Genomic DNA, 27702 nt, shown 5'->3' on the forward strand with positions numbered 1-27702 from the left:
TAGTGGCACAAACCTTTAATTCTGGGAGTCTGAAGCAGGAGGACTGGCAAGAATTTGAGGCTAGCCTGGGACGTGTATGGAGTGCTGTCTAAACTACGCAGCAAAACCTGGTCTCAAGTAGACTGAGACAAGACTTGCACATTTGCATGTGTGGGACAACTGGACTTGTCAGAAGACAAGTGGTTTGTCCTTGCATTCCTGATGGCTGCAGCTGTAAAGCCAGGTTTATAGTCATCTCCCATGATCCTCAGTTATCACTGCCCCACCCCCAGTGAGGGACAATGTGGGAGTCAGGGGTAGCTGCCCAGGACATGTGTCCTGTAAGCAGCTATGCCTGTCCTTGGAGAGTTGTATCCCACAGTCCTTGAAGCCCTGTGAGAATTACGTTCTGCACACACACTCAACTCCAAATGGATGTAGCAGTCCCTTCCTCTGCAAGGCCCCAGGATCACAGGGCAGAGAAGGCAGCCGGAGGCTCTGCACCTTCGCCATCGCTTTATTTGTTCTGTTTGCTCATGAGTGTGACTAGACTCAGGGAGTCATGGTGACAACACAACCCTAGCACCTGGGGTACAGGTCTCCAAGTTGGACTCTCTGACTTGATACCCCTCAAGGGGCCAATCTGATGACCTCCCTCCATGGACATACCATTCATCTTACGAGTCCTGCTTAAATGAAGGCTCCAAAGAAAATGTCTCAGTACTGACTCCAGATCTACCACTTTGCAGCCATCTTAGTGTTGTGACAGCCTTCACTTCTGCTGCTTCAAGTTGGGTGGGGCCACAGGGTCTCATGGGGCTTCTGCCTACCCCACAGAGGGTAGAGAAAGAGTACAAGATGCCTCTCCTGGTCTACGGTGAGACTGAGCATGAGGGAGACCATGGGTCAGGGCCTTCGCTGACCAGGTAGAAGGACAGGGCAGGACCCTTGCTCTAGAGGATGCTCTAGGCTCACTGGTCAGCTCACAGCCCTGGAGAACTGTCAGGAGCCAATATGTGCACACACCTACCTGCACACAAACATGTACACTCAGGTGCCCCTGGTGGAGTGGGGATGGGCCCCCTCCTCTGAAGCAGGGAGCATAAGGATGGGAGAAATGGGACAGCCCAATGGCACAAGGCCAGTGGAGACGGAGAGGATCATGAGGCGGCTGAGGCCCCCTCCTTCTCAGCAGGCACACTGTCACTGGTGGTCCCCTCTTCCTCTGCAGTCCCAGTCCCTAGCAGGTCATCATCTGGCCCTGGGTGCCCATCCCCATTGTTGACGGCTCTGCCCTGGTGACTCTGCTGCTTCTGTCGCCGGGTCTCCTTGTACCTCATGGTGATGTCCCTGTGGGGCAGCAGAGCCACCTCACCACCTACCCGTGCAGCAGCCCCCAGCATATACCCACAGACACCTGGACACCTTTGCTCTGCAAGAGGCTCCATCTGCTACACTTGTAGGAATGGCTGGGTATAGGGTTAGCTGGAGTGCTAGCTACAGGCAAGGCAGAGTCACAGCGACTCAGAGAGGACAGGGGCAAAGGCAGGTAGAGCCACAAGACAAGGGTGGGGAATGGATGGAGTCAACCAAAGGGGGACAGACATCATTCACAGTAAAACCTAATGGCTTGGGGTCCCATCCCCACTCACCGCAGGAAGAAGCGCCAGACAGTCCACGTAAGCACCAGGATGGAGCCAAGAGTCCAGCACTGGGAGATGTAGAAGGGCAGTGACAGGGTGAGTGTGTGCGGATCATACTTCACCACGATGAGCAGCTCTGTGACTGTGATGGCTGCCACCAGCCAGGCCTGCTGGCCCAGCTTCCTGTGGGGCTTCCTGCAGAGAGGCAGCAGCTGCCTTGCTTGCTCAGAACCCCAAATGCCCTTGGGGCTCCCAGGCTCCGGCCTCCCACCCCCTAGGCCTTATGGACGGCCCTCACAGTTCATCCATGAAGTCATAGATCTCACGCATGGCCACACCACCCACGTTCACGAAGAAGACCAGCCGCAGGAGGACCAGGTAGTGTTCAGGGGGCATCCATAGCACAAACTTCAAGTAGAATGTGTTCAGTTCTGCCAGCAGGAACTAGGGGATAGGAGAAGGTCAGTTCATCAGTTTGAGAACTAACCATTGGTGGTGTGTGGATACACAGTCACCAGGCTGCTGGGACTTACCACCAAGATGATGCCACACACGGCCAGCCAGCGGTGCAGGCTGGAGGCTGGCTTCCACTCAAAGCGTACCCAGCTGTAGGGCGTGAACTGAAAGGCAATCCTCTTCATCTTGCCCCTGGGAACCAGAAAGCCAGGAGCCTGAGGGCAATGGCCACGTCATAGAACCTGTGAGCCAGTCCTTACTGCCCTCCTCAGCAGACACAAGGTTCTGTCCTGTTCAAAGTCACACACAGTCACTCAGAGGGGCCTATTCACATGCCTGAGGCACCCAGACAGGAGGGGAACCTCAGTCCTTATTGTCCCAGGTTTTGTTTTTGTGGTGCCAGGGATCAGGGCAATCCTCTTGTCCTCCACCTCTCCAGGGCTGGAACTAGCTTGCCTAGCTCCTCCAACCCTTTCTCTTTCTTTGTGTGATAGGGTCTCTCTATTGTGTAGCTCAGGCTGTCCTGGAACTTGCTACCCACCTCTGCCTCCCAAGTGCTGGGTTACAGGCGTGCGCCACCTTGCCTTTGTTGTTGAGACAAGGTCTTACTCTGTAGACTAGGCTGGCTTCCCGGGACTAGTCTACACACTGTAGACTAGTGTGTCACTGGGCCTGGCTAATTTTTATTTTTTGAAACTAGGTTTCATGTAGCTAAGGCTAGCTAGCCTCAAACTTACTATATACCTAGGGATGACTGTGAACTCCTGCTCTGCCTTCACTGCCCAAGTGCTGGGATCACAGCACATTTGGTTCATGTGGTTTCAAGGATTGAACAAAGGGCTTCGAGAATGGTAGGTTAGTACTCTACTAACTGAGCCGAGTTACATCCACAGCCCTCACTTTTTCTTGGTTTTGAGAGTCTCAAAACTGAATCGCCTAGACTAGCCTCAAACCTCTGTACTCAAAGAACTCTCCTGCATCAGCTTCCGCAGCCATGGACTCTGTGGGTGTATACCACCACTTCTGGTATCATTTCTTTTTCTTACATCTCCTAAGTATCAGAGAAACTGGGTATAGGGTTACACACCAGTGCTCCAGAGTTGGAAGGTGGGGGCAAGAGTCACCCTAGATGACACAGCAATCTGAGGCTAACCTGTGCTGTATGAAAGGTAGACCAACAGGCCCACAGCCTCTGGAGAGAAGCAGGCGAGGGGGCTACATGAGGAGTTAGATAGGCGTTGACTCTCTATCTAACAAAGGGCAAAGGCCATCTTGCTTGCCACCCTCCTGAGCAGCAAGGCCTTGTGCTTGGGGGCCCAATGCCTATGGTTCCCTCTACGACTCCCAAGATGTACTTGTAGGTTGGAATGTTCCAGAGGCCCTGCCACTTATATGTCTTCAAGGACAGCCACTCGAGGGTCTTCATGCCACAGTAGATGCCCAGCCCGTTGCAGATGAGGACATCCATGATCCACTGGGTCAGGAAAGGAGAGGTGTTAGCCATGGGGCCTGCGATGACAGGACCAGGCCCACCCAGGCTGCGCCTTGCCCGCCGCACCTACATGGTCCCACCAGCACTCGCTGAAGTTGGGCAGCTGGTGCTCCAGGCTGTACTCCAGGAACTCGAACATCACGCTGATGATCATACACATCCACCAGTCCCGGATCATGAGGGTCTGTGAGGTGCCAGGAAGTGCCCCATCAGGCTCTGCCAACCACTCCCTACAGAGTGTGCCCTTCAAACACACAATCCCAGCCTCCTGCCTCCAGCTCCCAGCCCAGTGGGTCCCTGGTATGTGCACTAAATGGGCCTTTCTAACATTAAGATTGCCAGTCAAAAAGGAGGGACCCAGAAGTTTGGCACTGAGCTCTGACAAAAAGACTGATTCAGACTGTGTGCTATGGCCGACAGGCAGCACTGTCGTGGGTACATCAGGAACCCAGGCTGACCTGGGCTTTCTGCCTTGCCATTTCCCTCATTCCCTTTCCCTAACTGGCCACAGTGCTGGGAAAGGGACAGATCTGAGCAGCAGGGCCAGCACTAGCACCCGAGTCCCGCTGAGAAACCGTGAAGCTTCTGGGATTGCACATATTCTCCAGGACAGCTGTGCCTCCTCACCAGGGTGCGCCCACCTACCACTCAGGTCTACTGTGGCCCCAAATGGCCTGGAACACGGAGGAAGGGGGACTAGAGAGAACCAGGGTGTCAGGCCAGCTAGACCACCCTACCTTCAGATACCAGCCAATGAAGTGTGCAGGAACAAAGCCATCCAGCTTGTCCTGTAGGTAACAAGAATGTGACCCTTAGGCACAGCTCCCACCTTAGGCAGTCCCTCCCTCAGGCAGTCTCCTCCCCTATGGTATCTTGGGCAAGTTTCCAGAGACCAAGCTGTGCAAAGGCCCAGGGTCATTCCCTTCCCCTCCCTCGCCCAAGCATCCAGGCTGGTGATGCCAAGTCCGAGCCTGGCAAGGATGTTGGGATGTGGACACCTTTAGATGACCATGCTGGTAACGGAGAGCAGGAGGCCTCTCTGTGGATCCTCATCTAACATCAACAGGGCCATGGGCAGAGTCACACCACAGTGCCCCGAAGGGGCCTGAGGAAAAGCAGGAAGGTGGACAGGCTTGCAGGGTACCCTGCCTGATCCCATACAGTGAAGAACAGTCCTGGGGTTACTGAAGCCCTGCAGTTGAGGAGAGCACCCCTACCCATATGTTGTGGAAGGGGTCAGTCTTGTTGTCAGCATCATAGATGAGGCAGTTGCCCCCGTAGTCCCTCTCTGGCAATGGAACTCCCAGTCTGGGATCCACATACTTCAGAAACTGCCGGCCATCATGGACTGTCTGCAAAGCAGAGTCATTAGTGTGGTCAGGCTTAGCAGAGCAGCCTGAATGGAGGAGTCTGCGGTGTGACCTCTATCTTGGTCAGCATGTCACAGGGACAGCAGCCCTTCCACTCCAGCTAGAGCTGAAGACCTGGGGGCACCCTGAGTCCCAGGGAGCCATCAAGGCACAAATGCCAGCCCCTACAACACTGTGTCCAGCGGATACAGGACTAGATCCCTACCCAGAAGATTCAGCCCCGCACTGCTGCCTTGCCACAGTCCAGGCCATGCCCAGGCCACTCTGTCAGACACAACCCCATCTCTGGACGTGCAGCAGTTGATAAGAGTTCTGTCCCCTCAGTGGAGGAAGCACTTCTGGACACAAAAGAGGAGGGTCCTGGAGCAAACCACCAGCTAAGACAAGGGGGAGGCCAGCAGAGGAGGCAGAAGTGAAAGCACACCACAGACAGGAGAGGAAATGGGAACAGACTGGCCAGCTGACAGTCTAGCCCCTGATTTCAAAGTCTGGGTTCACCTGTCCCTGGTGCAGAGACTTCACAGATGGCCACCTTGCTAATGTTGTGTGCCCTGGAAACTAGCAAGACTTGAGGACATGCTGAGGCAGGAATGTTCCCGAAACCACCTTCTAGCATAGGCCCTGAGGTCTCAAACAAAGTCAGAAAAGGTGAGTTCTGGGCTTGGCAGAAGTTCAGAATCAAGGGGTACCTGTTTCTAGGTTCAAAACACCTGCAAAACACCCGCTGCCCTGATCAACATGCGGAAGCCCTATGACCCCATGGCACTCTTTAGAGAGCAGGATGGGCAGGAAGTAGCCAGGCTGCAGAAGGACCTTCACGATAGAGTGCTAAAGCTGATGTGATCACAGTAATGTGTTACACAAATGGAGCTGCTGTGGCCAAGAACTGGGCATGTGAGCAGCAAACCCAGTTCCCAGATTGCACTCTCTTAAGACTGTCCTCCATCCTCGAGGGAAAGGGCCGATTCCAGGGATCAGGGAGGAGGGTGCACACAACTGGAGCATCCTATGGTACGAGTCAGGAAAGGCCTCAACAAACAAAACACCAAGAACCATAAAAGAAGGGGGTGTGTCAAACAAGATAGAAACCAAATGAGAGCTGCCTATGGCCTAAAGAACTTCAGTAAAAACTTAAAAGCAGTATTTGACTACAACCTAAAACAAAGTCACACTGATTACAACAAATTATTAGATACTTAACATATGGTGGAAAAGAGACAGGTTTTCCTAAGAGGAATCCCAATAACACACACACCCTGAGGTAGTGGAGCTCAAGTCCTGGCTCCTCCTCCCACGTGGATAGCACAAGAAACTTCCTTCTAGAGAGTAGAAACAAGAAGTAAAAGGGCACCACAAGGAGGGACACTGGTGGTGCCGCGTATCAATGAGCAGGTCAGTTTTACCTGCAGAAGCCCTGTTGACAGATGGCATACACCTTAATCCTGATCAAATCCTAAGAAATACATCAGACAAATTCTAACTAACTATGATGACAAAGCCAGAAAAAAAAATACAGTTCCAGGAAATCAAAGACATGTACCTCATGAATACATATGCAAAGATCCTAGGCAAAATACGAAGGAGGCTTAATCTACACTACAGACAGGGTCATCTCAGGAACACATCATAGGTTCCAGTAAGAAAATCCAAGTATGGTGGTAAACACCTGATCAAAGCACTTGGGAAATATAAGCAGGGCTACTGGAAGCTCAGGCCAGCCTGGGTGACATGACAAGACCTCGTCTCAAAAACAAAGCAGAACAGAACACCCCAAATAAAAGACATTTTAAAAATTAATCTGCATAGGGCTAGAAAACTGGTTCAGAGGTTAAGTGCACTGGCTGCTCTTCCAAAGGTCCTGAGTTGAATTCCCAACAACTACATGGTGGCTCACAACCATCTATGACATCTGGTCCCCTCTTCTGGTGCACAGGTATATCAGCAGGCAGAACACTGTTTATGTAATAATAAATAAATAAATCTTTAAAAAATTAATATAAATGCCATCATCAATAAAGGAAAACATATAATCATCTTACTTAATGTAGAAAATGCATTTGAGAAAATCTAATATCCTAAAATCTAATAATACAAACACTCAACCAGCTACAACTGAACTGCTTTTACTTGGTGAGGGCTTCTAGGAAAAGTCAGAGCTCTCAGCACACTCAGGACAGAAAGGCTAAATACTCCACTAAGATCAAGAACCAGCTAAGGAGTTCCATGTTTGTACGCAATATATTTCTAGAAGGCCCACCTACAGGGGTCAGGCAAGAGTGACAGATAGAAACCCCAGACAGCAAACAAGTGTTCCACACATGGCCAACACAAATGGAGCTGCTGTCTGTAGCCGAGTACCAGGACACCTGACCAGCAAACCTCACTCCAAGATTACAGTGTCTGAAGACTATTCTCCATCCTTTAGGAAAGTAACAGGGCCCTAGGAAAAAGGCAGATGGCAGGAACTAGAAAACATCAAATCCTGTACTTCTGTAGGATTTGATGTTTAGCAAGGTCACAGTGCACAAACCAACATGAAAATAAACTGCATTTCTACACACTATTAACAAGCAGTCCAAAACAAAACTGAGAAAACAATTCCACTTAGAAAGGCATAAAAGTGAGTAAAATCCTCAGGAACAGTTTAACAAAGCACAAAACTTACAGCAATAAAACTATAAAACATAGGAGGAAAAAATTAAGGACCTAAATAATGGAAAAAGACCCCATGCTCATGGATGTCAAGACTTATTAACGTTGGGGTGGCAGTATTCTAAACTGATCAATGCAACCCCTGTCAACATCTCACCTGCTAGGGCTGGGGTGTGGCTCAGTAGTAGAGCGCTTGCCTAGCATGCAGGAGGCCTGGGTTCCATCCCCAGCACTGCAAAGAAAGAAAAAGAAATCTCATGGGCTCTTTTACATAGCCAGAAAGGGATTCTATCATTCGCTTGGAAATATAGATCAGATGACACAGGACAGTCAAGAGAAGATCAAAGTGCGGAAGACTACATTGCCACCTGACCAACCATACACCCACCAGCCTCTGCAGAGCTGTCAGCCCATGAGAAGCAAGGTCGGCCTGAGGAGCCCAGAAGATGTGAACCTAAGTGGGCTGTGGTGTTTTCAAGTGGACCGCTGGCAGAAAAAATACAAAACACAAAACCAAGAAATGCCACCGTACACCCATTAGGATATAACTCCATTCGCCAGCAGCAACTCCACCTCAGAGCACTCACACAACAGAATTGAGGGAAAGCAACAGCAAAAGTCAGTGCTGGTGGGGTACAAGATGGCACAGCCATGCTGGAAGGCAGCCTGGTGGCTCCCCAAACCACTGAGGGCACGTGTGTGAGGTGATCAGCGAGACCACTACGGCCTGCTGAGGACAGACATGGAAATCTGTGTCCATACAAGAGAGCAGTGTGATTCACAGTAGCTCCAAATGGGAAACCAAGTGCCTCTCAGCTCTGCTGAGTGGTCAGACTGCCACCTGAAGTGTCTCTCAGATGACGATACAGCTGGGTGGACCTCAAAAGTACTATAAGCTCTGGCTAGCTCCACTCATGGGCTGTTCTGAGACAAATCGTGACAGACGGCAGGTAACTGTAGAACAGAACAGAGACTATCAAGGGCTTTGAGTGGGTTTTCAGGAGATGGAGCTGTTCTGGTCTTACTAGGATGAAATACATGCACAGGGACTCGGCTCTGAATAACTGCCACAGATGGCACAATAACAAACCTGGCCACTCACTCATGAAGCTCAGAGTTCAGCGAGTGAACCATTAGTGAATACATAATGTAACACTCCATCCCACTCCATCCCCTGGTGAGTCGCCAGCCCCACCAGCTCTGTGGTCCCAGGTAGGCCGAAGTTCATTAAGCCTGAGCTGTGCAGCTACAGGCCAGGGCAAACCCGCTCGACTACACATTTTCTGTCCTGAAATCAGATGCGCTGCCTTCTCCATGTCTGGCCCTGCTTGCAGCAGTCTGTGCCTGCACCCACACTCAGACAGCCCCTCCACACTGGCCCTCCCGGAGTGAGACAGTTTGTGTCTGCCTGTGCTGGTCCAGCCTGACTCCTTGCCAGGACTTGGGGCTGACAATCAAGGCCTCCTCTTTTATCTATTCCTACTTTATCAACCAAGAAAAAATGCTTACCTGGAAGAGGATGAAGATGAGAAACAACTCGTAGACCACACTAACACACAGCCAAAACCGCCAGTAAGCTACAACAAGATAACAGCAATGTCAGGGGCTCTGTTCTGGGGCTCTAGGCCCCACCCAGCCTCAGGAGGGTCTTCATCACAGATAGTATTTTTCTGGGGGTACTCAGGTGTCCTTTGAAGAATTTTCACAAGGCTTAAATAAATTTACACACAGAGCTTCTCTCTGAAATGCATCCTCCATCCCAGGCCTGAGTTTTATTTCATTTTGCCTTACTACAGAAGCAGAGGCCTGTAACGCTGGGTAGACGTGGTGATGGTGGCACCTACTCTTGTATGTACTGCTGCATGTACCTGCTCTAGGTTCTGCTGGACATTTTTCTAGGGATGAAAACCTTGAAATTCTAGTATGTTCAGTTTTTAATCATGAATGAGTATAAAGTTTTAGCCTTCATTTAGGAAGGTGTTTTAACACAAACCTTACCAGTAGACGTCTGATATTCAAATACCCTCCATCCTCAACAACACCATGGTATTGAAGAAGCCAGGGAGGTGCCAGGCATTCAGGATTTGTGACCTATCTATTTGGTTGAGAATGACAAACCCAGATAGGAAACATGATGTGGGATGTTCTTAATGGATTTGCTCATGTTACTCTGGGTTACACAGATGTAGGCTATGAATTTTCTTTACACTTGAAGCGGAGGAAGAGCCTGTGTGGTGCTAGAGGTGCGATGGCGGTCACGGGGGCAAGATGGCCTACACCACCGGAGTTTGTGTGATGAGCGGGGAGGGGAGGTGTCCTCTTAAAAAGAGGCAGATATGATTTTTTAAAAAATTTTTCAAGACAAGGTTTCTCTGTGTAACAGCCCTTGATATCCTGGAAATCAGTTTGTAGACAAGGCTGGCCTCAAACTCACAGATATTTGCCTGCCTCTGCCTCCTGAGTGCTCGGATTAAAGGTGTGCGCCACCACCGCCCACCCCAACAGTAAGGTCTTGGGTCATCAGCTCTGAAACGGACATCATCTGTTCGCTAGTGCTGTTTCCTGTCTTTCCCGTATTTTTCAAGGAAGAACCCAAATCAGAAGCTGAACTACCTGCATCCTTGCTTCTACACCCCGCCCCCAAACTCCCTGACCTCTGGATGTGGTGAGTTTGATGCCAGGGTCCCTTGTCCACCTAAATATAAAATGTTTACATTTATTAATTACATATAATTACATATTAGCTATACAGGCTGTTTAGCAGTGCTGGGGATGACATCTGAACCTTAGCTTTGAACACAGCCCCAGATAGAAGAACCAGAAAGGGGCTGGGGCTGCGGCTCAACGGTGGCACACTCGTCTAGCATGCATGAGGCCCAGGGTTCAGCTCCTAGCACTGCACATAGACAAAACAAAAACAAAAAATTGAACCACGGAGGTAGGCTGTTTCAAAGGAACCAGGGACCTGTTTCAAGGTGTTCACAGCCAATTAAAGTTTCCAAATAAAGCAACTCCCCAGAGAGGTCAGCTGAAACCTCATTTTGCTGCTCTAATGAGGCCAGGCAGATCATGGCTCCAGCTGAGGCAGCTTGACTGGTCTTCCTAAGTGCAGACCAAGAGGTAGGGTCAAGAGCACAGTCCTGCAAAAAGGCCTCCCTGGAGTGAATCACCTGAGCTGTCCCTCCCATGGTGATACCTGTTGATGTCTCACTTAGCTACATCACAAGCCTTTTGACTGGAGGCTCTGATGGCTCCATGTTCAGTACATTAACAAAAAGTGAGGTGGGCGGTGGGAGATGGCAGAGGAACAACTTCCTACATAATAAGACAAGAACGGTAAAAAAGCCTGGAGCTCACGCAAAGCAACTACACTGGAAGGAAAGGCAGAGCAGAGCTCTCCAAGTAACTCATAGGTGAGCATGCATGTTAAGAGGGAGAGGACTCGAGCATGGCAACACAGGCCTTTAATCTTAGTACTCGGGAGAGACAGGCAGATATCTGAGTTGAAGACCCGACTTCTGGGCAGCCAAGCTACACAGTGAGACCCTGTCAGAAAAAAGAGGGAGAAGAACAACATCCATCCAGGTACCGGGAGCCAGAGCAACAGTCACTTAGCTCAGAGTCAGTGGGAGCCTCTGAAAACTCTAAACCCTTTAGGACTTGTGCTTGCCAGGATACAGGGCTTGTCCCCTGGACCTGCAAGTCTTAGAGACACTTTCAGTGTCCAGCATGCTCCTGTCTGTCATGTTCACTGAGATGTGGCTGCCAAGAAGAGGAAGTATGCCTCACTGGATGGGCTTACAGTCTTCTTCCAAACACGGGACAAGCACTTAGCAGCTAGCCCCACCTCCTTGTACATATGCAGTTTTATTGTAACAAAGCAATGCGTACAACTTTAACACCTAAAACCGAGCATCCTTCCTTTCCAGTGAAAACCAAATATACGTGTGTAATAATAATAATAATAATAATTTAAAAATAGAGAATGTCAACTCCAAATAAAATTCTATAGGTTTTGTTGATTTCTCCACTGTATGGCAGAGTTCAAGTCATCATTCAGAGAGACTTATTTCAGAAGTTACTTCTGAAAACATCATAAACGTCATCAAAGGAGAAACCATGCTGCTAAAACGAATTGAGCACTTTTTAATTATTTCACTTTTCTGTGGCTCTGCTCCAAACCTTACTGAGGCAAGGGCTCAGAGGGTGGAGGACTACTAAGGCTACGAGGAGACTCAGTAATCTAGCAGGAATAATATAGCCTACTGGGATCCCTAAGGGCCCAGCTCAGAGCTTCTGGGCCACAGGGGAGTCATGTTCACAGCTCAGAACTAACTTACCCTTGGCAGAGGAGCCCCATCCTTAAGGGCTAATCATCCCTTATCTCTGCTCTTATCTCTGCTCCTACAGTGGTTTGTTATACTATCAGGTAAGTACAAGAGACATGTGGGCAAAATCTCAAGACTGCCTAATTCACAAAATACAAAACAACAACAACAACAACAACAAAACACAATCAAACAAAACCTAGGAAAACCAGCAGTGTCGTGGCACTCACTTGTGGTCCTAGTATTCAGGAAGGGAGGCAAGGGAATTCCATGAATCCAGGAATCTGAGAATAGCCTGAGCAATAGTGAGACCCTCCCTCAAAATAAGTAAGTAAATAAATATACACAACACATCCAAATTTAAGTGTTTATTTTTTTACAGGCCTAAAAATAGTTTCTGTATTTCAACAGTTATAATCCCATTGAGACAGAAAAGAAACGCGCTTCTAAATATACGCTGAGGCCCTTAAGTCACACCAAGTTGTGGCCTCAAGCACCTCCTAGTTGAGCTCTGGCCAACTGAGGAGAAAGGTGGGTGGCTTATGACCTCCAGCTGAGGTTCACAGGGGACAATTTGATGCATGAATTTGTCAGAACTTGGGAAGGGGTGATGGAGACAGCACCCAATGGCTACTTCTAGGTTTCTAGCCCCTCCTGTGATCCTAGGGCACCCTGGTCTGCAGGAAGAATGTGAGAGGGCCATAGGACAGATGGAAGGAAGTACAGTCAACTCCTCCTGACATGAAGGTAGCAGCCACAGGAGCTGGCAGAAGAGGACAGGACATTCACATCCAGCAGAACAAACATAGCAGCTGCTCAGAACAGAAGGGATACGCAGCACACATGGAGAGAGAAACGGCAAGTTACCTGGATGAGGTCTGGAAAATGGCCCGTCTTTGGCTTGTGTGACTCCAAAACATAAGAAAACCAAAATACTGGCCACAATACCTCTGCAAATAAAGAACAAACAGCCCCCTCAGTGTGTGCAAGCTTCTTCTAGGTCGGAGGCTGCAGGGACCCCAAAGGACACCCAGGTTAGGCAGGATCAAGTGTGAGGAGCAGCCCACAACTCATTCTGGCAGCTACCTGGCAGGAGGCTGATCCACAACGCTCACTTCTCCTCAACAGCCCCTAAGCAGCACCTCTCAGATATCCTTGTGGTAGGTTTCTTTTCTTTTCTTTGGTGGTTTTTTGAGACAGGGTTTCTTTGTAGCTCTGGAGCATGTTCTGGAACTAGCTCTTGTAGACCAGGCTGGCCTCAAACTCACAGAGATCCACCTGCCTCTGCCTCCCGAGTGCTGGGATTAAAGGTGTGCGCCACCGCTGCCTGGCCAGGTGATAAGTTCCTTATGTCATTCACGGTGCCACCACTCATCCACTTGGACACATGATGATTAGACCTCATAAAATCCCTGAAAATGTCAGGATCTATTGGCTATCTAATGGCCCAACAGGTCTTCCCAGAGATTTTGTCCTTTTGGAGGTACAAGATAGAAGATAAGTATGGTGTCTACATGTAGACCAAATACTGAAAATGGTACAAGGTGCAGAATCATGAACCCCACAGGGCCAGAGCTGTACTGCAGGAGGGATGGCCCAAGGCTCTCAGTTCAGGCTGTAGCTATGAGGCCATGGTCCCTGCTAAGGACTAGCTTGGACCACTGTTCAGAGATACCAGTCCTGCCCAGCTTTGCCCATGCTGAGTGTCCGTAGTATCCCGAGACCCTAGCTCATCGAGGTGGCACAAGCCAAGAAAACTGAGTACTGATTGCCAGTCATGTGCAGCTGAGAGTCCCAGTTATAGCAGAACATCTGCAGCCCCCCAAGGCACATGTGACTTTCTAGATTAGTCTCCTCCCTGGCTCTCCACCACTGCTGCCAGGAACTTAGCTCTGCAGGAAGGAATCACAGCTCCAGCTCAGATGCACTAGCAAGACAGGTGGGAAAGGCACCTGGAAAGGGCACTTTGAAGTGATACCTCAAGTACAAGTAAGACACAGCCCAACTTAGCTGCCTTCCGTGAAGACTGATTAACTATTAGGTGAAGGACAGTTAAACAGTCCTCATTCCCAAAATGACAGAAAAAGGATCATGACAAGTTGATGCCACTGCTCTGCTTACCTGATACAAGCCTGTGTCACATGCATCTGGGGCCATCAGTGTGCCCCAAGGACACACTCACCCGTGGCCCATGTGAATAACTTTTAAGAAGTACCTAAGTACTTGAAAATATGCCAGTTGAGCAAAAGTAACACAAAAGGAAAACATTTGGTTTACATTTTTAAAAATGGACTTTTAACCAAATAAGATGCACACTTTACCCTATTTCTCCAGTTCCCTCTAAAACCCTCCTCTCTTCACCTCTCTGCAGGCTCCTCAGGTGCGTACAGATCTGCATGTGCGCAGGACTGTCCAGCCTGTTTGAAGACGTCCCTGCTGCTTCCCTCACAGCAAGAATATGGCTGTGGGCTTGGGGAGGATGTCCTAGGGGGCAAAGGCCCCTTGGGCACTAACTATAGTCCTCACTATCAACCAGACTTGTTCTCAGGACTCTGAAGCTGACCCTGAGCACAGCTTTTCTCTACAACAGAGCAATCCTCCACCCCCTGGCTGAGCTCTGGGGAAGGAGCAGGAAAGGGGCAGCACTTAAAGCTTCCTCAGCTAGAGCCCATTCATGTGGGATTCTTCTGCATGGAAACCATGCCCCTCGCTCCTGTTTGCCGATTTAATCAATTATCTCACTGTTGACTCCTGGACCTGAGATTTCGAGCTTTGAGTAATGCTCCAACATCACTTTACTGACTTTGTTGCTCAGTTTTTGGGTTTCTGTTTTGTTTGATGTTGTTATTATTTTTATTTTGAGACAAGGTTTCTTTGTGTAGCCCTGACTATCCTGGCATTTGCTCTGTAGATCAGGCTGGTTTCAAATTCGGAGATCCATCTGCCTCTGCCTCTGAGTGATGGGATTAAGGGTGTGCACCACCAACACATTTTTTTTTTCTTTTAAAGAAAACATGCTTTGTTTTGGCACACACCTTTGATCCCAGCACTTAGGAGGCAAAGGCAGGTGGATCTCTGTGAGTTTTTGAGTTTAAGGGTCAGCCTGATCTACAGAGCTAATTTCAGGCCAAGGCTACACAAAGAAAGACCTGCCTCCCATCCCCGAAAATAAACCACATCTATACGCTGAACACGAACAGATGTTTTCCTTGTCATTGTCCATCAGGCATTAAAGCAGCTCTGTATGTGGCAGCCACATTTCATATCAGCTAGTATATTTTAGTAAATGGGAGATTTATGTGGCTGTACACTGATGGCACTGTATGTAAAGGATTTGAGTGTACACACACTTCATCTTTGGAGAATCCTAAAACCAACACTCCACAGATACCAGGGTAATTGTATGTGTGGATATAGAGTGGTGAAGGCAAGCGTGAGCCATTCTCTGTTCTCAGAGCCTAAAGCTAGCCTTACCCTAGTGGCTACAAGTACACCCAGCACCCAGACCTTGGCTTCTGGTGTGAGAACCAGACTCCATGGAGTCACTGTAAGGCCAAGACTGAGGCAGAAAAGGCCTAAGATCAGCCTAGAAGTTCCTGCTGTGTCTGAAACTCAGAAGAGCCTGCGGTGTTCTCAGGTCATTTCACAGCAACAGCCTTAGTCAAAACTGAGCAACAAGTCAGGCGGTGGTGGCGCACGCCTTTAATTCCAGCACTCGGGAGGCAGAGGCAGGCGGATCTCTGAGTTTAAGGCCAGCCTGACCTACAGAGCTATTTCCAGGACAGGCAAAGCACTGAATGTTTGCCCAGGACTCGGGTTTAATGTCCAGCACCCATAAGACAGCTTATAAACATCTTTAACTTCAGTTTCAGGAGATCTGTCATGGGCACCAAACACACAAATGGTACACAGACAAAATACCCAAACACATAAAATTGAGAGATCTTAGTTCCCTAAGCTGCTTTCCAATGTGGACTCTCTCATCCCTATTAGTAATGAACGAGCTGCTGCTGTCTCAGATCCTTTTGGGTTTTACATTTCGGTCTCCCTAGAGGTGTGTGGTGGTGTCTCACCATTTTAAGTCTGAGACACAGTGACAGCAAGTGCTGCCCATTTCAGACGCTGCTTCCTCTGTTCCCTCCTGGGTAAAGTATCTGCTTAAGCCTTTCTCCATCAAGATTTATTTATTTATTTGGTTGGGTAGTTTTTTGAGATAGGATTTCTCGGTGTAACAACTCTAGCTGTCCTGGAACTCGCTCTGTAGACCAGGCTGGTCTTGAACTCACAGAGATACACCTGTCTCTGCCCTCTGAGTGCTTTATTTTTATAACTTTTAATTATATGTATGTGTATTTATGTATGTGAAAATGTGCACATAAGTGCAGGTCCCAGGAAGGTGTTAGATCCACTGGAGCCGGAGTTACACACCGTGATGGGCCACTAGACACGGGTGCTGAGAACTGACCTTAGTTCCCCACAAGAAAAGTACACATTCTCAACAGCTGAGCCGACGTTCTGGCCCTCTGTCCAACAGACTCACCATACTGTCCAGGCTGGGCTCCTACTCAGGCTCTAGAGTAGCTGGGAGTACATATGTGTATCAAGACATTTTAATTGTGACTGCCCTTTTAAAAATGTGAATGGGTTTTTATTTTGTTTTGTTTGAGAAAAGAGGCAGGATCTTGCTATGTAGTTCAGATTGGTCTTGAACTTAGGATTCTCCTGCTTCAAACTCCTGAGTTCTGAGATAAGAAGTGTGTGCCATCATGCTTGGCCTTTATAGTTGCACAATTTTTAAAACTGTAAATGGGATGGGCACTTGGCTAACTGAGGCAAGAGAACCTCAGGTGTCCCCAGATCACGATACAGATGGTAAATCTGCATGGCACAGCACAGCAGTCCTGACTGTCCACAAAGACACAGTCACTGTTGTGGAGAGAAGCAAGACACAGAAGAGCAACATAACTCCACTCCTGGGTCAACAGCAGGCACAGGAGTGTGCAGCTCAATGTACCAAGCTGTAACTTTATTAGAAATGTGTTAAATTATAGGCCAATAAGGTCGATTTGAGAAGAAAAAGCTATACAGCGGCCTGTGCCCAGAGTCCTGGCTCTTCAGGAAGCTGAAGCAAAAGGATTACTTGAGCCCTGGAGTTCAAGAACAGACTGTCAGCCAGGCATGGTAAATCACACCTTTAATTCCAATACTTAGGAGGCAGAGGTGAGTAGATTTCTATGAGTTCCAGACCAGCCTGGTCCACATAGTGAATTCCAGAACAGCCAGAGACCCTGTATAAAAAACCCCCTCCCACACACAACCACCCCCCTCAAAAACAAAAACAATAACAAAAAACAAAAACAAAACAAAACAAAAAAACCATAACCCCCTCCCCCCAAACACACACAAAAACCCTCCAAAACCAAAAATCCCATACTGGCAATACACTGACCCCTCCTCCCACGTCTCAAAAACAATGACACACAAGTTGAAATTAAAGACTTTCCAAAAGGGGCAGAGGCCGGTGAATCTCTGTGAGTTCAGGCCAGCCTGGTCTATAAAGCGAGTTCCAGGACAGCTAGAGATACACAGAGAAACCCTGTTGCTCTTGTAGAGGGTCTGGGCTCAGTTTCCAGCACCCACATTAAAAGGCTCACAACTGCCTGTAACTCTGTTCCAAAGGATTCAATGCCTCTAATATCTGTGGGCACTTATATACAGAGTACACATAACTCACACAGGCACACATATATACACATAAAAAATTTAAAATCTTTAGAAAAAAATTTAAAAATAGCTGGGCATATTGCAACATTCAGAGGCAGAGGCAGGCAGATTTCTGAGTTCAAGGCCAGCCTGGTCTACTGAGCAAGTTCCAGGACAGCCAGGGTTACACACACAAAGAAACCTTGTCTTGAAAAACAAGAAAGAAAAATGTTAAAAGTAAATTTGGGGCAGGGGGTCCAGAGGGATGACTCAGTGGTTAAGAGCACACTGACTGCTCTTCCACAGGACCTGGGTTTGATTCCCAGCACCCCACATGTCAGTTCATGACTGTCTGTGACTCTAGTCCCAGGGAATCCAACACCCTCCCACAAACATATATTAAGGCAAAATTCTTGTTTGTATAGTGGTGAAAAAAAATGAAGGCAAAATACCAATGCATATAAAATAGAAATAAATTAATTATAGAAAAATGAATAAATAAATAAATCTTGGAGAACTGGAGAGATGGCTCAGTGGTTAAGAGCATTTGTTGCTCTTACAAAGGACCCAGATTCAGATTCCAGCACCCATAGGCAACTCACAACTGTGTGCAGCTCCAGGGGATTTGACACCCTCTTCTGGCCTCTGAGGACACTCACCTAGTCTAAAACATACATTCACATATATAAAAATAATTTTTTATTTGTAAGTAAGTCTTGGGGTTGTGTCTCTGTGCAAGCAAGAGTGCTTCCATCCACAATACCACAAAAATTATAAAATATTTTCTATAAGGCTGGTGAAATGGCTCAGCAGGTAACATGCTTGTCACTAAGCCTGACAATTTGAGTTCCATCCCTGGGATCTGCATGGTAGAAGGAGAAAATTAACTCCCAAAGGTTGTCCTCTGACACTCGTGCATGTGTGTATTGTACATGCTTGAACACAAATAAACATGCAAACAAATACACACAATGAAAAAATATTTTTGACACACAAAACCTATCCTAAGGGCATAAGAAAACGCCCACATATTCAGGTTCCAGGTTCTATTAGAAAAATTACAGGCCAGAAAGGTCAGTTCCTTCATGCTCTTAAAGAGGAAAGAGGAGACAAAGACCATGAGGAGTGGGTGTCCTGTGTCCCCTGAGGAGCAGTGAGGCAGCTCTCCTGAGGTAAGTGCTGAGAAGAGTGGCCTCACCCACACAGGTCCACAGTGCCACCCTCCTTAAGCATGGGAGTCCGAGCTCTTGGACTCTCCAGGTCTGGGTCACCTAGTATTGACAACACGACCAACACATTGAGTGGCCAACAGCTCTGAAACTGCTCTGGCAGGTGCTTGGTGGCCATCCCAGGACACCTTTGCAGGTTCCTGTTCTTCCTGGAGGCAATTCTTTTCCAGTGACATCAGAGCTGAGCATCTTTAGCTGACTCTACTTCTCATACAGAAAAATCTTTTGGGGGAGTAGGCTCTGCCTTTAGGGTTAAAAACCTGGGCCCCTAAGCCATACATTCAGCCATGGAGAGCACCTTCTGAGGTATAGCCACGTCCCGTCTCTTTGGACTTCTTATTAGCCTCCACGCCCAGGCAACAGAGGTGAATTCAGAGAAACCCAGCAGACCCAGTTCTTTTCTTTTTCTTTTTTTTTCTTTGAGACAGGGTCTCACTATGTAGCAACAGCTGTCCTGGAACTCTCTATGGACACCAATCTAGCTTCAAACTCATAGAGATCTGCCTTTGTTTCCCAGTGCCAGAAAGGTAAGCGCCATCATGTCCTTTTTGGTTGTTTTTTGAGACAAGGTCTCATGTAGCCCAGGCTAGTCTTCAACTCCTGATCCTCCTGCCTCTGTTTCCCAAGTGCTAGTTTACATGTATGAGCAATCACACCTAGCTAAGACCAGTTCTATTCAAAAATTCCCTCTGAGCAGATGGAGGCACAACCAAGAGTCCATCACCTCCATACCCCGGGTCTAATATCTGCAGATGGCCCCTCTGCCAGCACCAGGACAGGAAGGGCAACACAGACCCTACCTTAGGAGCATACTGAGCATACAGGCTTAGCTTGGGACTTAAGAGTATAATGCAAGCCTTTCTAAGAAAGGAGGGTGAAACAGGCAAGCCTGGAGGTGACAATGAGCAGGAAGTGTCAGAATAGACCCAGCCAGATATGATGGACAAGAGAAGGACTGGTGGGCCTGGAATCAAGCCATCCCAAGCTCAGGAAAGGCTCCAAAAGCTACAGAGAAACCCTGTCTCGAAAAACCAAAAAAAAGAAAAAAAAAGAACCCAAGGGCATAAGCTCCATTACAAGGTTCACTGTTGGTGGCCTTACATCCCAGACAGGCTGGGTATCCTTATGTCCTAGAGTCTATCACATTGAGGGTGAGCTGTCTGGTGTGATGTCACTCTCACAAGGCCCACAGATACTGGGGAGGAGGGAATGACTACATCCACATGTTCATACCATACTCACTGTGACCCTATTCAATTCTTATCTCAAAGTACCAAGACTTCCATTTTTCTTTTCTTTTTTTTTAAAAAATTATTTATTTATTTTACAAGCCTTGATTGTTGTTTTGCCTGCCTGTATGTCTGTGTGAGGCTGTCAGATCCTCTGGAATTGCAGTTAGAGACAGTTGTGAGCTGCCACGTGGATGCTGGGAATAGAACCTGGGTCCTTTGGAAGAACAGCTAATGTTTTTAACCATCTCTATAGCCTCTTAAGTTTCTTCCAGGTTTCTTTCCATTTTTAAAAACAAAATTTTGGCTTGGAAGTGTCAGGACCATGGAGGTTCCACAAGCCTGGGGGACAAACAACCAAGGTGGTACTGAAACCTCAATAGACCCCTCACACCCCCCTGTGCCTCTGCCCCTACTAAATCCTCTCTGGTCTCCTCCAGCCCTCCCAGAGCAAGCAGGACCCACGCAGTAACAGTAACTGACCTTCCTTGCCAGGCAGCACTCCAGGGCAGACACCCAGGCTAGAGGACAGAGGAGCAGTATAAAAGGTTGTCAGTACTCTGGAGCAACTGTCCGTGCATGCTCGGGACTGGCCTCAGAACCTGGCAATGCAACAAGGACAGACAGTGCTTGTGGCCTGCCTGCTCTGGAGAATCTTGAGAAGCAAGGTCACAGGTGGTCATCGGATGCCCACCTGGCCTCTTACATAGTTTGTTTAAATATTTAGAAAGTGCTGGCACCAACACCACCATCGACTCACACTAGCTAGGTGGATCACCCTGAAGGCTGCTGCAAAACATCCCCATCTCTTGAAAGGTGACGTGTACCCAGGGTCCTGGGTGAGAAACACTATGCAGCTCCAAGGAAAGATGTGAAAGCTAGTCACTCTGACGTACAAGGGGAATTTAGAGCCTGGCTGGCCAGAGTACCACAGAACACACACCCTCTGCACAGAAGCAGTTACCTCTTGGTGTTGTAGGCTGTATCCTGAGGGGTTTCTTCCAGGAGAGTCACATAACCCAGTGCACAGGTCAGGATGAACAGCACGGTTAAGGTGTGGGCACGCCTGAATTCAAAACACACAGGTAGTGTCAGAGCAGAGAGAGGGTCACCAAGTATTCACCCAGCATAGGAGAGGGCCTGACCTGCACTCCCCAGCTGACTGACCATTCCCATGGGCACAAGAGGGATTGAAGTATACAGCCTATAGCACAGGTAGACATGGTCACATTACTAACACAAGTTAAACATGGAAGGCTTTCCCCCATTTTCCCTCCAGGACTGAGCCTATGGCCTTACATATGACAGACAGGTACTCTACCCATCAGCTCCTTGGTTACTTTACTAGTTCACTGATCTTCTTATAGGTTTTGAAGTGGCCAGTAAGCTGAGGGTGTCCTTGCCTTTTTTTTTTTTTTTTTCAAGACAGGATTTCTCTATGTAGTCCTGGAACCCTATTCACAGACCAGGCTGGCCTCAAATTCACAGAGATACTCCTGTCTCTGCCCGCCAAGTGCCGGGAATGAAGGCGTGCGCTACTATCCCCTGACCGGGAGTACTATCTTTTATTTCTCTTAATATACCAGGAATATCTGAAAAATAAATAACACCTTTCCCCTGAGGTAAATTTTCACCCTTTCATTTGCACAGTTACCAAGTACCTCGCCTCGCCTCCCTAACCTGGGAAAAGTGAAGCAGAAAGGGGGAGCCAGAGGCAGGGCATCCCCAGACAAACTCACAGCAGGTAGACTTCAGAAATGTTTCAATCAATGGTTGCTGCATGCACCCTGTCTATCTCCCAACACACACACACACACACACACACACACACACGATTCCAGAGGCAGTTATCCTTTCCCTTCCAGAATGTCAGCTTTGTGCAAACGGTGCCTCCTACTCCTCCCTAGTGTGGGCAGACACTGGGATAATCCGGGTCCCATGACCAGGCCCAGGATGAGAGCTGACCTATGTAAATCTTGGGACTTCAGTCACTGCATGGGGCAAGCATGAGGACAAACTGGTTCCTTGCTATGAGTGGAAAATACCCAGTTGTTGTTCCTCCCAAGAGATGTCCATGCTCCTCATGCTGAGTGGGTAGAAAGGCAGCCCTGCCAGAACCAACCAGGGAAACATGAAGGTGTTGCCAGGAAAGGGACAGGGCCTGCCCCAGGTCTGCAGAGGCTCCTAGCTTGTTACACTGGCCTTCCTGGTCTACTGATCTGATAGTTAAAAGGTAAGAATTGCCAAATTATGTTTGCTAGATGTGGGCAAACCTATGCAAGCCACAGCCACAGCGAGTGATGGCCTACACATGCCTGCAGCTGCAGAAATAAGAATTACTGTGGATGCACTGGTGACGTCCGCCTCCCTCACCAAGAAGGCTCAGTAGAAGCTCCCGGCTCTAGGATTCAAGCATAGACAACCAATGCTCAAACTGTCACAGAGTCCAGGCTTGTGGGAGTAGGTTAGAAAGTGGCACTGGGGGGCTAGAGAGATGGCTCTGAGGTTAAGAACACCGACTTTGCTGGGAGGTAGTGACTCATGCCTTTAATCCCAGCACTTGGGAGGCAGAGGCAGGTGGATCTCTGAGTTCAAGGCCAGCCTGGTCTACAGAGTGAGTTCCAGGACAGCCAAGGCAACACAGAGAAACCCTGTCTCAAAAAACCAAACCAAACCAAACAAAATAAAACATACAAGCCGCTCTTCCAGAGGACCCATATTGGATCCCTAACACCCATACAGCATCCACCAGTCTGGGACTATTAGTCTCAAGGGATCCAATATCCTCTTCTGGCTTCCAGGGGCACGGCACATATATGGCACACATACATACACATGCAGGCAGAACATCAACACACAGAAAATAAAATAAAATTTTAAATAAACAAAGGTCTAGGACTGTGCTGAAGTCTGAGTTTAATTTCCTGAAAAATCCCCTAAGATAGTAATGGCACTCTGGCGCTCAGTAGAGGTCTCCAAAATAAACACTGAAGAATGACTGAATGAATAAATGAATATAAAGCAAGAAAGGCAAGCCAGCTACCCACTCCAGGATTTTCTATTAGTGACCATCAACTGTATTGGGGGAGGGTGGTATCTCCCTCCTGCCCAAAGAGAGCTACCTGATAGAGAATGATGTTGAAATACCCACTTGAGTAATTTATAGTCCATCATGAATATAAGGCCAATTAGAGTTTTTTATTTAAACAGGGAACCAAAAGTAGGCTCCTGCCACAAAGAACTCTTGGCCCTGAAGACAAGACAGAGTTTATAAAAATAAAAGCTAGGGATTTTTACAAGCATCGTTTCCCTGCAAGGGAAAAGGAACCCAATGTCCCATTAGGCAGGAAATGATGAAGATGGCGTGGGGTCAGTTATGGGGTTAAAGACCATGTGTCCTGTCAAGCAGGATGAGGTAAGGGGTCAGGAGAGCCTGACTTCTTCTAGGTCATTTCAATGTTCAAAGGTCAGAGAAATCCATTTGGCACTAGCTCTGGCCCCAAACCCACAACTTCAATAGCCCCAGGGTTTCTCCTCCCCTCCCAGGGTTTCACTATGTAGTTCTGGTTCTCCCAGAACTCACTCTGTAGACCAGGCAGGCCTCAAACTCACAGAGATTCACCTGCCTCTGCCTCCTGAGTGCTGGAATCGCTTCTCTCCCTTCTAATGCTTCCACAGTCACTAGAGGACATCATACTGAAGAGAAATGTTAGTGGGACCCCCTTGCAGCAGCTGTCCCCAAACCGAGGAAGGCGCTAATCATATCAGGTCCAGATGCAAATCTATCTCCTGCAGCCACCCACTTCCCTGCCACTTCAGCTGTATCTCACCAGAGCCTCAGGTACCACTCCCACTGCAAGCCAGAGATACAAGCCAGCATAGGACAGTGTCCCTCAGAGAACCCTATCTGTGTGATGGCACCTTCTCCCGAATGAGCCAATCATTTTCAGACCATGTTTCTCTCGAGCTGATTAAATGTGCTCTCAAAGTTCCTTGCACTTAGCATCACCAGTAGGTATGCATCTGTCTCTGTGCACTCGGCTCTCACCTGTCTACAGGACCCAGGGGCTCCAGTATTGCATACAAAGGTGGAAACTTAGTCATCTTAAATAAAGAAGGGTAAAGCTTCCCGGTGGCGATGGCGCAGGCCTTTAATCACAGCACTCGGGAGGCAGAGGCAGGTGGATCTCTGTGAGGTCCAGGTCAGCCTGGTCTACAGAGTGAGTTCCTGAACAGCCAGAACACAGAGAAAACCTGTCCCGAACACACACACACACACACACACACACACACACACACACACACACACGGCTCTCTCATGAAGTGGGCTCTCTCTAGTGCATGAGTTTTGAGTTTTGTCATCTCTCACAAGTAAGGAAAGGTGAAGGATTAGCCCAAGGTCATGGGATCACACATTCGACTGGTCAGCCAGGGCGGTGGCATGGCCCTTCAAAGGAGCCAAAGCACCTGCAATTCCTCGGCACTCACTCCACTAAAGGCAGAGGAGGTGGTCCGACCCCAAAACTTGTCAGAGGCTGAATTGTGCAGGCCAGAATCATCGAAAAGGATAGCAATGAGCAAAACCTAGCACACAGACATGCCAGACCCACCAGACCAGTTCAAGGCAATACCACCGGGGAGAAGCAGGGGAAGAACAGAGAGGGAACCTGCACGTTACTTATATGTGGTGGCGAGGCCTTCCAGAGCTCATCCCAGGGCTCCCCGATCCGAAAAGCACTCGCCATCTCACACGCAGACGACCACGCGGGGAAGGAGGGTTCCACCCGTTTGCCGGCCGGTGAGCCCCGGTGCGCAGCTCCCGCGACTGATCCCGGCCTTGATGGTCCCCGACTCCAACCCAAACCGCCTGTCCCAAGCCCGGACACGACGCGGGGAATCCCTCACCAAAAGAAGGTGTTGGTGCCATCGTCGTAGACCTCGGACTCAGTGCTGCGGCGACCCTCGAACAGCGGAGACCCGGACCCCGAGCCTCTGGCGACTCTGCGCTCGCCCCTCCGCATGGCGCCCGGCCTGCGCAGCCCGCCAGGCTGCAGGCAGCGGGCAGGGGTCGCGCTGCCGCCCAGCGGGGTCTCCGCGGGAGTGGGGCGGGGCCGTGAGGCATTGTGGGACGCGTAGTGCGCGCCGAACCGCAGGGCATGCTGGGCGCTGGCAGCCTAGGTCCTGTGCTGCAGCCGGGAGGGACGCGGTTCGGTTGCTAGGAGACCGGCTGCGTGCTCCGCCGGCAGGGAGACTGTTCTAGCAGGTGGCAGTGGCTGGTGTTGATAGAGTTCCGAAGACAAGTGTCTGGGCGCAAAGAAAGAATCAGCTTAAGCTGTTGTGGTGACCCTAGCATGCGAAATAAGCACTCGGGAGGCTGAGGCAGGAGAATTGCACCAATTCAAGACCACCCTGGGTTACATAGACAAACCTTGTTTTAAAAAATGGGGGAGGGGGGGTGTGCTGGAGAGATGGCTCAGCAGTTAAGAACACTGGCTGCTCTTCTAAAGGACCTAGTTCAGTTCTTACACCCCCATGGCAGCTCACAATCTATGGTAACTTCAGTTCCAGTAAACCCAACGCTCTCTTCTGGCCCCCCAGGCACTGCATACAGGTGGTGCACAGATATATACATGCAACAAAACACCTATATTCATAAAATTTAAAAAATAAAATTTTAACCAGCTGCGGAGGCAAACGCCTTTAATACCAGCAGCTCAGGAGGCAGAGACAGGAAGATCTGTATGTGTTTGAAGACAATCTGGTCTACATAGTGAGATCCAGATCAGTCACAGCTACACAGTGAGACTCTCTCCACTTTTAAAATTAATTAATTAATTAATTTACTATTGCTTTAAATTAACTGGATGAGGTATGTTGGGTAGTTGAAAGAGTATGGAGAGGGGCTGGAGAGATGGCTCAGAGGTTAAGAGCATTGCCTGCTCTTCCAAAGGTCCTGAGTTCAATTCCCAGCAACCACGTGGTGGCTCACAACCATCTGTAATGAGGTCTGGTGCCTTCTTCTGGTCTGCAGACATACACACAGAAAGAATATTGTATACATAATAAATAAATAAATATTTAAAAAAAAAGAGTACGGAGAGTTGCTGAAAATACATTTCTGCATAGGGTAGAGAATGGCTTACCTAAACTTGTATGAGGGTGTGGGGTCTTTTTCAATTTTATGAGTTGTGTTGGTATGTGATGCCATGGACCTGAAATCCTAGCACTTTGAGGTGGAGGTGAGTAGATCAGGAAGTTCATGGTCATCCTTCCATGGGACTAGGAGCCTCTGACAGGTAGGAAGAGAACCTACGAATAAATATTAAAGGTTGCAAATTTCAGCGGGGCAGTGATGGCTCACGCCTTTAATCCCAATAATCCAGAGGCAGGTAGATCTCTGTGAGTTTCAGACAGTCAAGACTACATAGAGAAACACTGTCTCAAAAACAAACAAACAAACCCAAAAACCAACCAACAAACAAGCAAAACAAAGACAAATAAAAAAGATGGCAGACTTCTGGTTTCTTCTTCACCCTCCTCAACTAAAATAAAAGTCTAGCAGTTTAAAATACAGGCCGTGGAGGCTTTTTCTCTGATAGTAGGCACCCCGGTCTGTAGAGCGGCCTCATCACAAGTTCAAAGCCAGATAAGGACTTATTTGCCCAAAAGTTGTAGTCTTATTGTGGGCCTGTCAAACTCCCTGTTATCATTCAAACTGACAAAGCATAAATTAGAGGAGGGACAGCTCTTTTTTTTATTTTATTTTTTTAAATATTTATTTATTTATTATGACAATATTCTGTCTGTGTGTATGTCTTCAGGCCAGAAGAGGGCACCAAACCTCATTACAGATGGTTGTGAGCCACCACGTGGTTGCCGGGAATTGAACTCAGGACCTTTGGAAGAGCAGGCAATGCTCTTAACTACTGAGCCATCTCTCCAGCCCCAGCTCTTTTTTTTTAAATTACCTTTTTACTGCTGCAAACATCTCCTTTATTTTAATCCTTCCATAAAAAGTTGGCAAAGAATGCCACCAGCAATCACACATGTATAGAAGTTTCAGTTTTGTTTTGCTTCTGAAAGGATGTTTAAGGACAATTCTGAATTACAATTTAGTCTTAGATAATAAAGAATTAAAAGTAAGGTATAAGTTGCTGGTTTCTAAAAGCATTTTTTAAACTTAATAGATCAACTATAGCCTGTGCTAAATACTCTTTATTTGATATATTCTACATAGACCACAGTAAGTGCCTTTCAATGGTAAAAGGCAGCATCCTTTGACTTAGGGAATTCTAATTAAAATAACACCATTGAGTTAAGAATAGAGCATTGCTTCCTGACCTTTAGCCGTTGCCAGTAACAGCAGGGAGTACAAACTTTACCATAGACAAGTCTTCTCATTTCTAAGATGGTGACAGAATTTCCCCAGTGTTTAAACATAATTCATATGTCCAATTATATAAATTTAACTATAAAATCATTCAATAGGCTCGAGGTGACACCCCCATCTTTGTGGAAAGCAGAACTTTAATAATTAAGTCCAATCTTATCTTGAGAAAGGGAGAGCAGTGATAGTGTTTATGCAACTGGAATTGTTACTTTTAAAAAAGACCATATCCAC

At 48.1% G+C, this 27702-nt stretch overlaps 1 protein-coding gene and 1 non-coding gene across 2 annotated transcripts; one reads left to right on the forward strand and one right to left on the reverse strand.

The window, feature by feature from the left end:
• Nucleotides 1-25185, reverse strand: Ptdss2 (phosphatidylserine synthase 2). Its single transcript, XM_048457917.3, has 12 exons — nt 24987-25185; nt 21046-21147; nt 12788-12870; nt 9102-9169; nt 4788-4922; nt 4308-4358; nt 3641-3754; nt 3434-3552; nt 2156-2270; nt 1921-2066; nt 1632-1817; nt 1-1329 (listed from the first exon to the last, which is right to left on the reverse strand). Exons 1-12 carry the CDS (start codon nt 25100-25102, stop codon nt 1140-1142), a joined length of 1425 nt encoding a protein of 474 aa, XP_048313874.1. The 5' UTR covers nt 25103-25185; the 3' UTR covers nt 1-1139.
• Nucleotides 7760-7830, forward strand: Trnaa-agc (transfer RNA alanine (anticodon AGC)). The gene has a single exon. It is a non-coding gene; the product is annotated as a tRNA-Ala (tRNA).
• Nucleotides 25186-27702: the final 2517 nt, after the last annotated feature.

The sequence above is a fragment of the Myodes glareolus genome, chromosome 7 (assembly GCF_982192425.1).
Source record: "Myodes glareolus chromosome 7, mMyoGla1.1, whole genome shotgun sequence".
NCBI lineage: Eukaryota > Metazoa > Chordata > Mammalia > Rodentia > Cricetidae > Myodes > Myodes glareolus.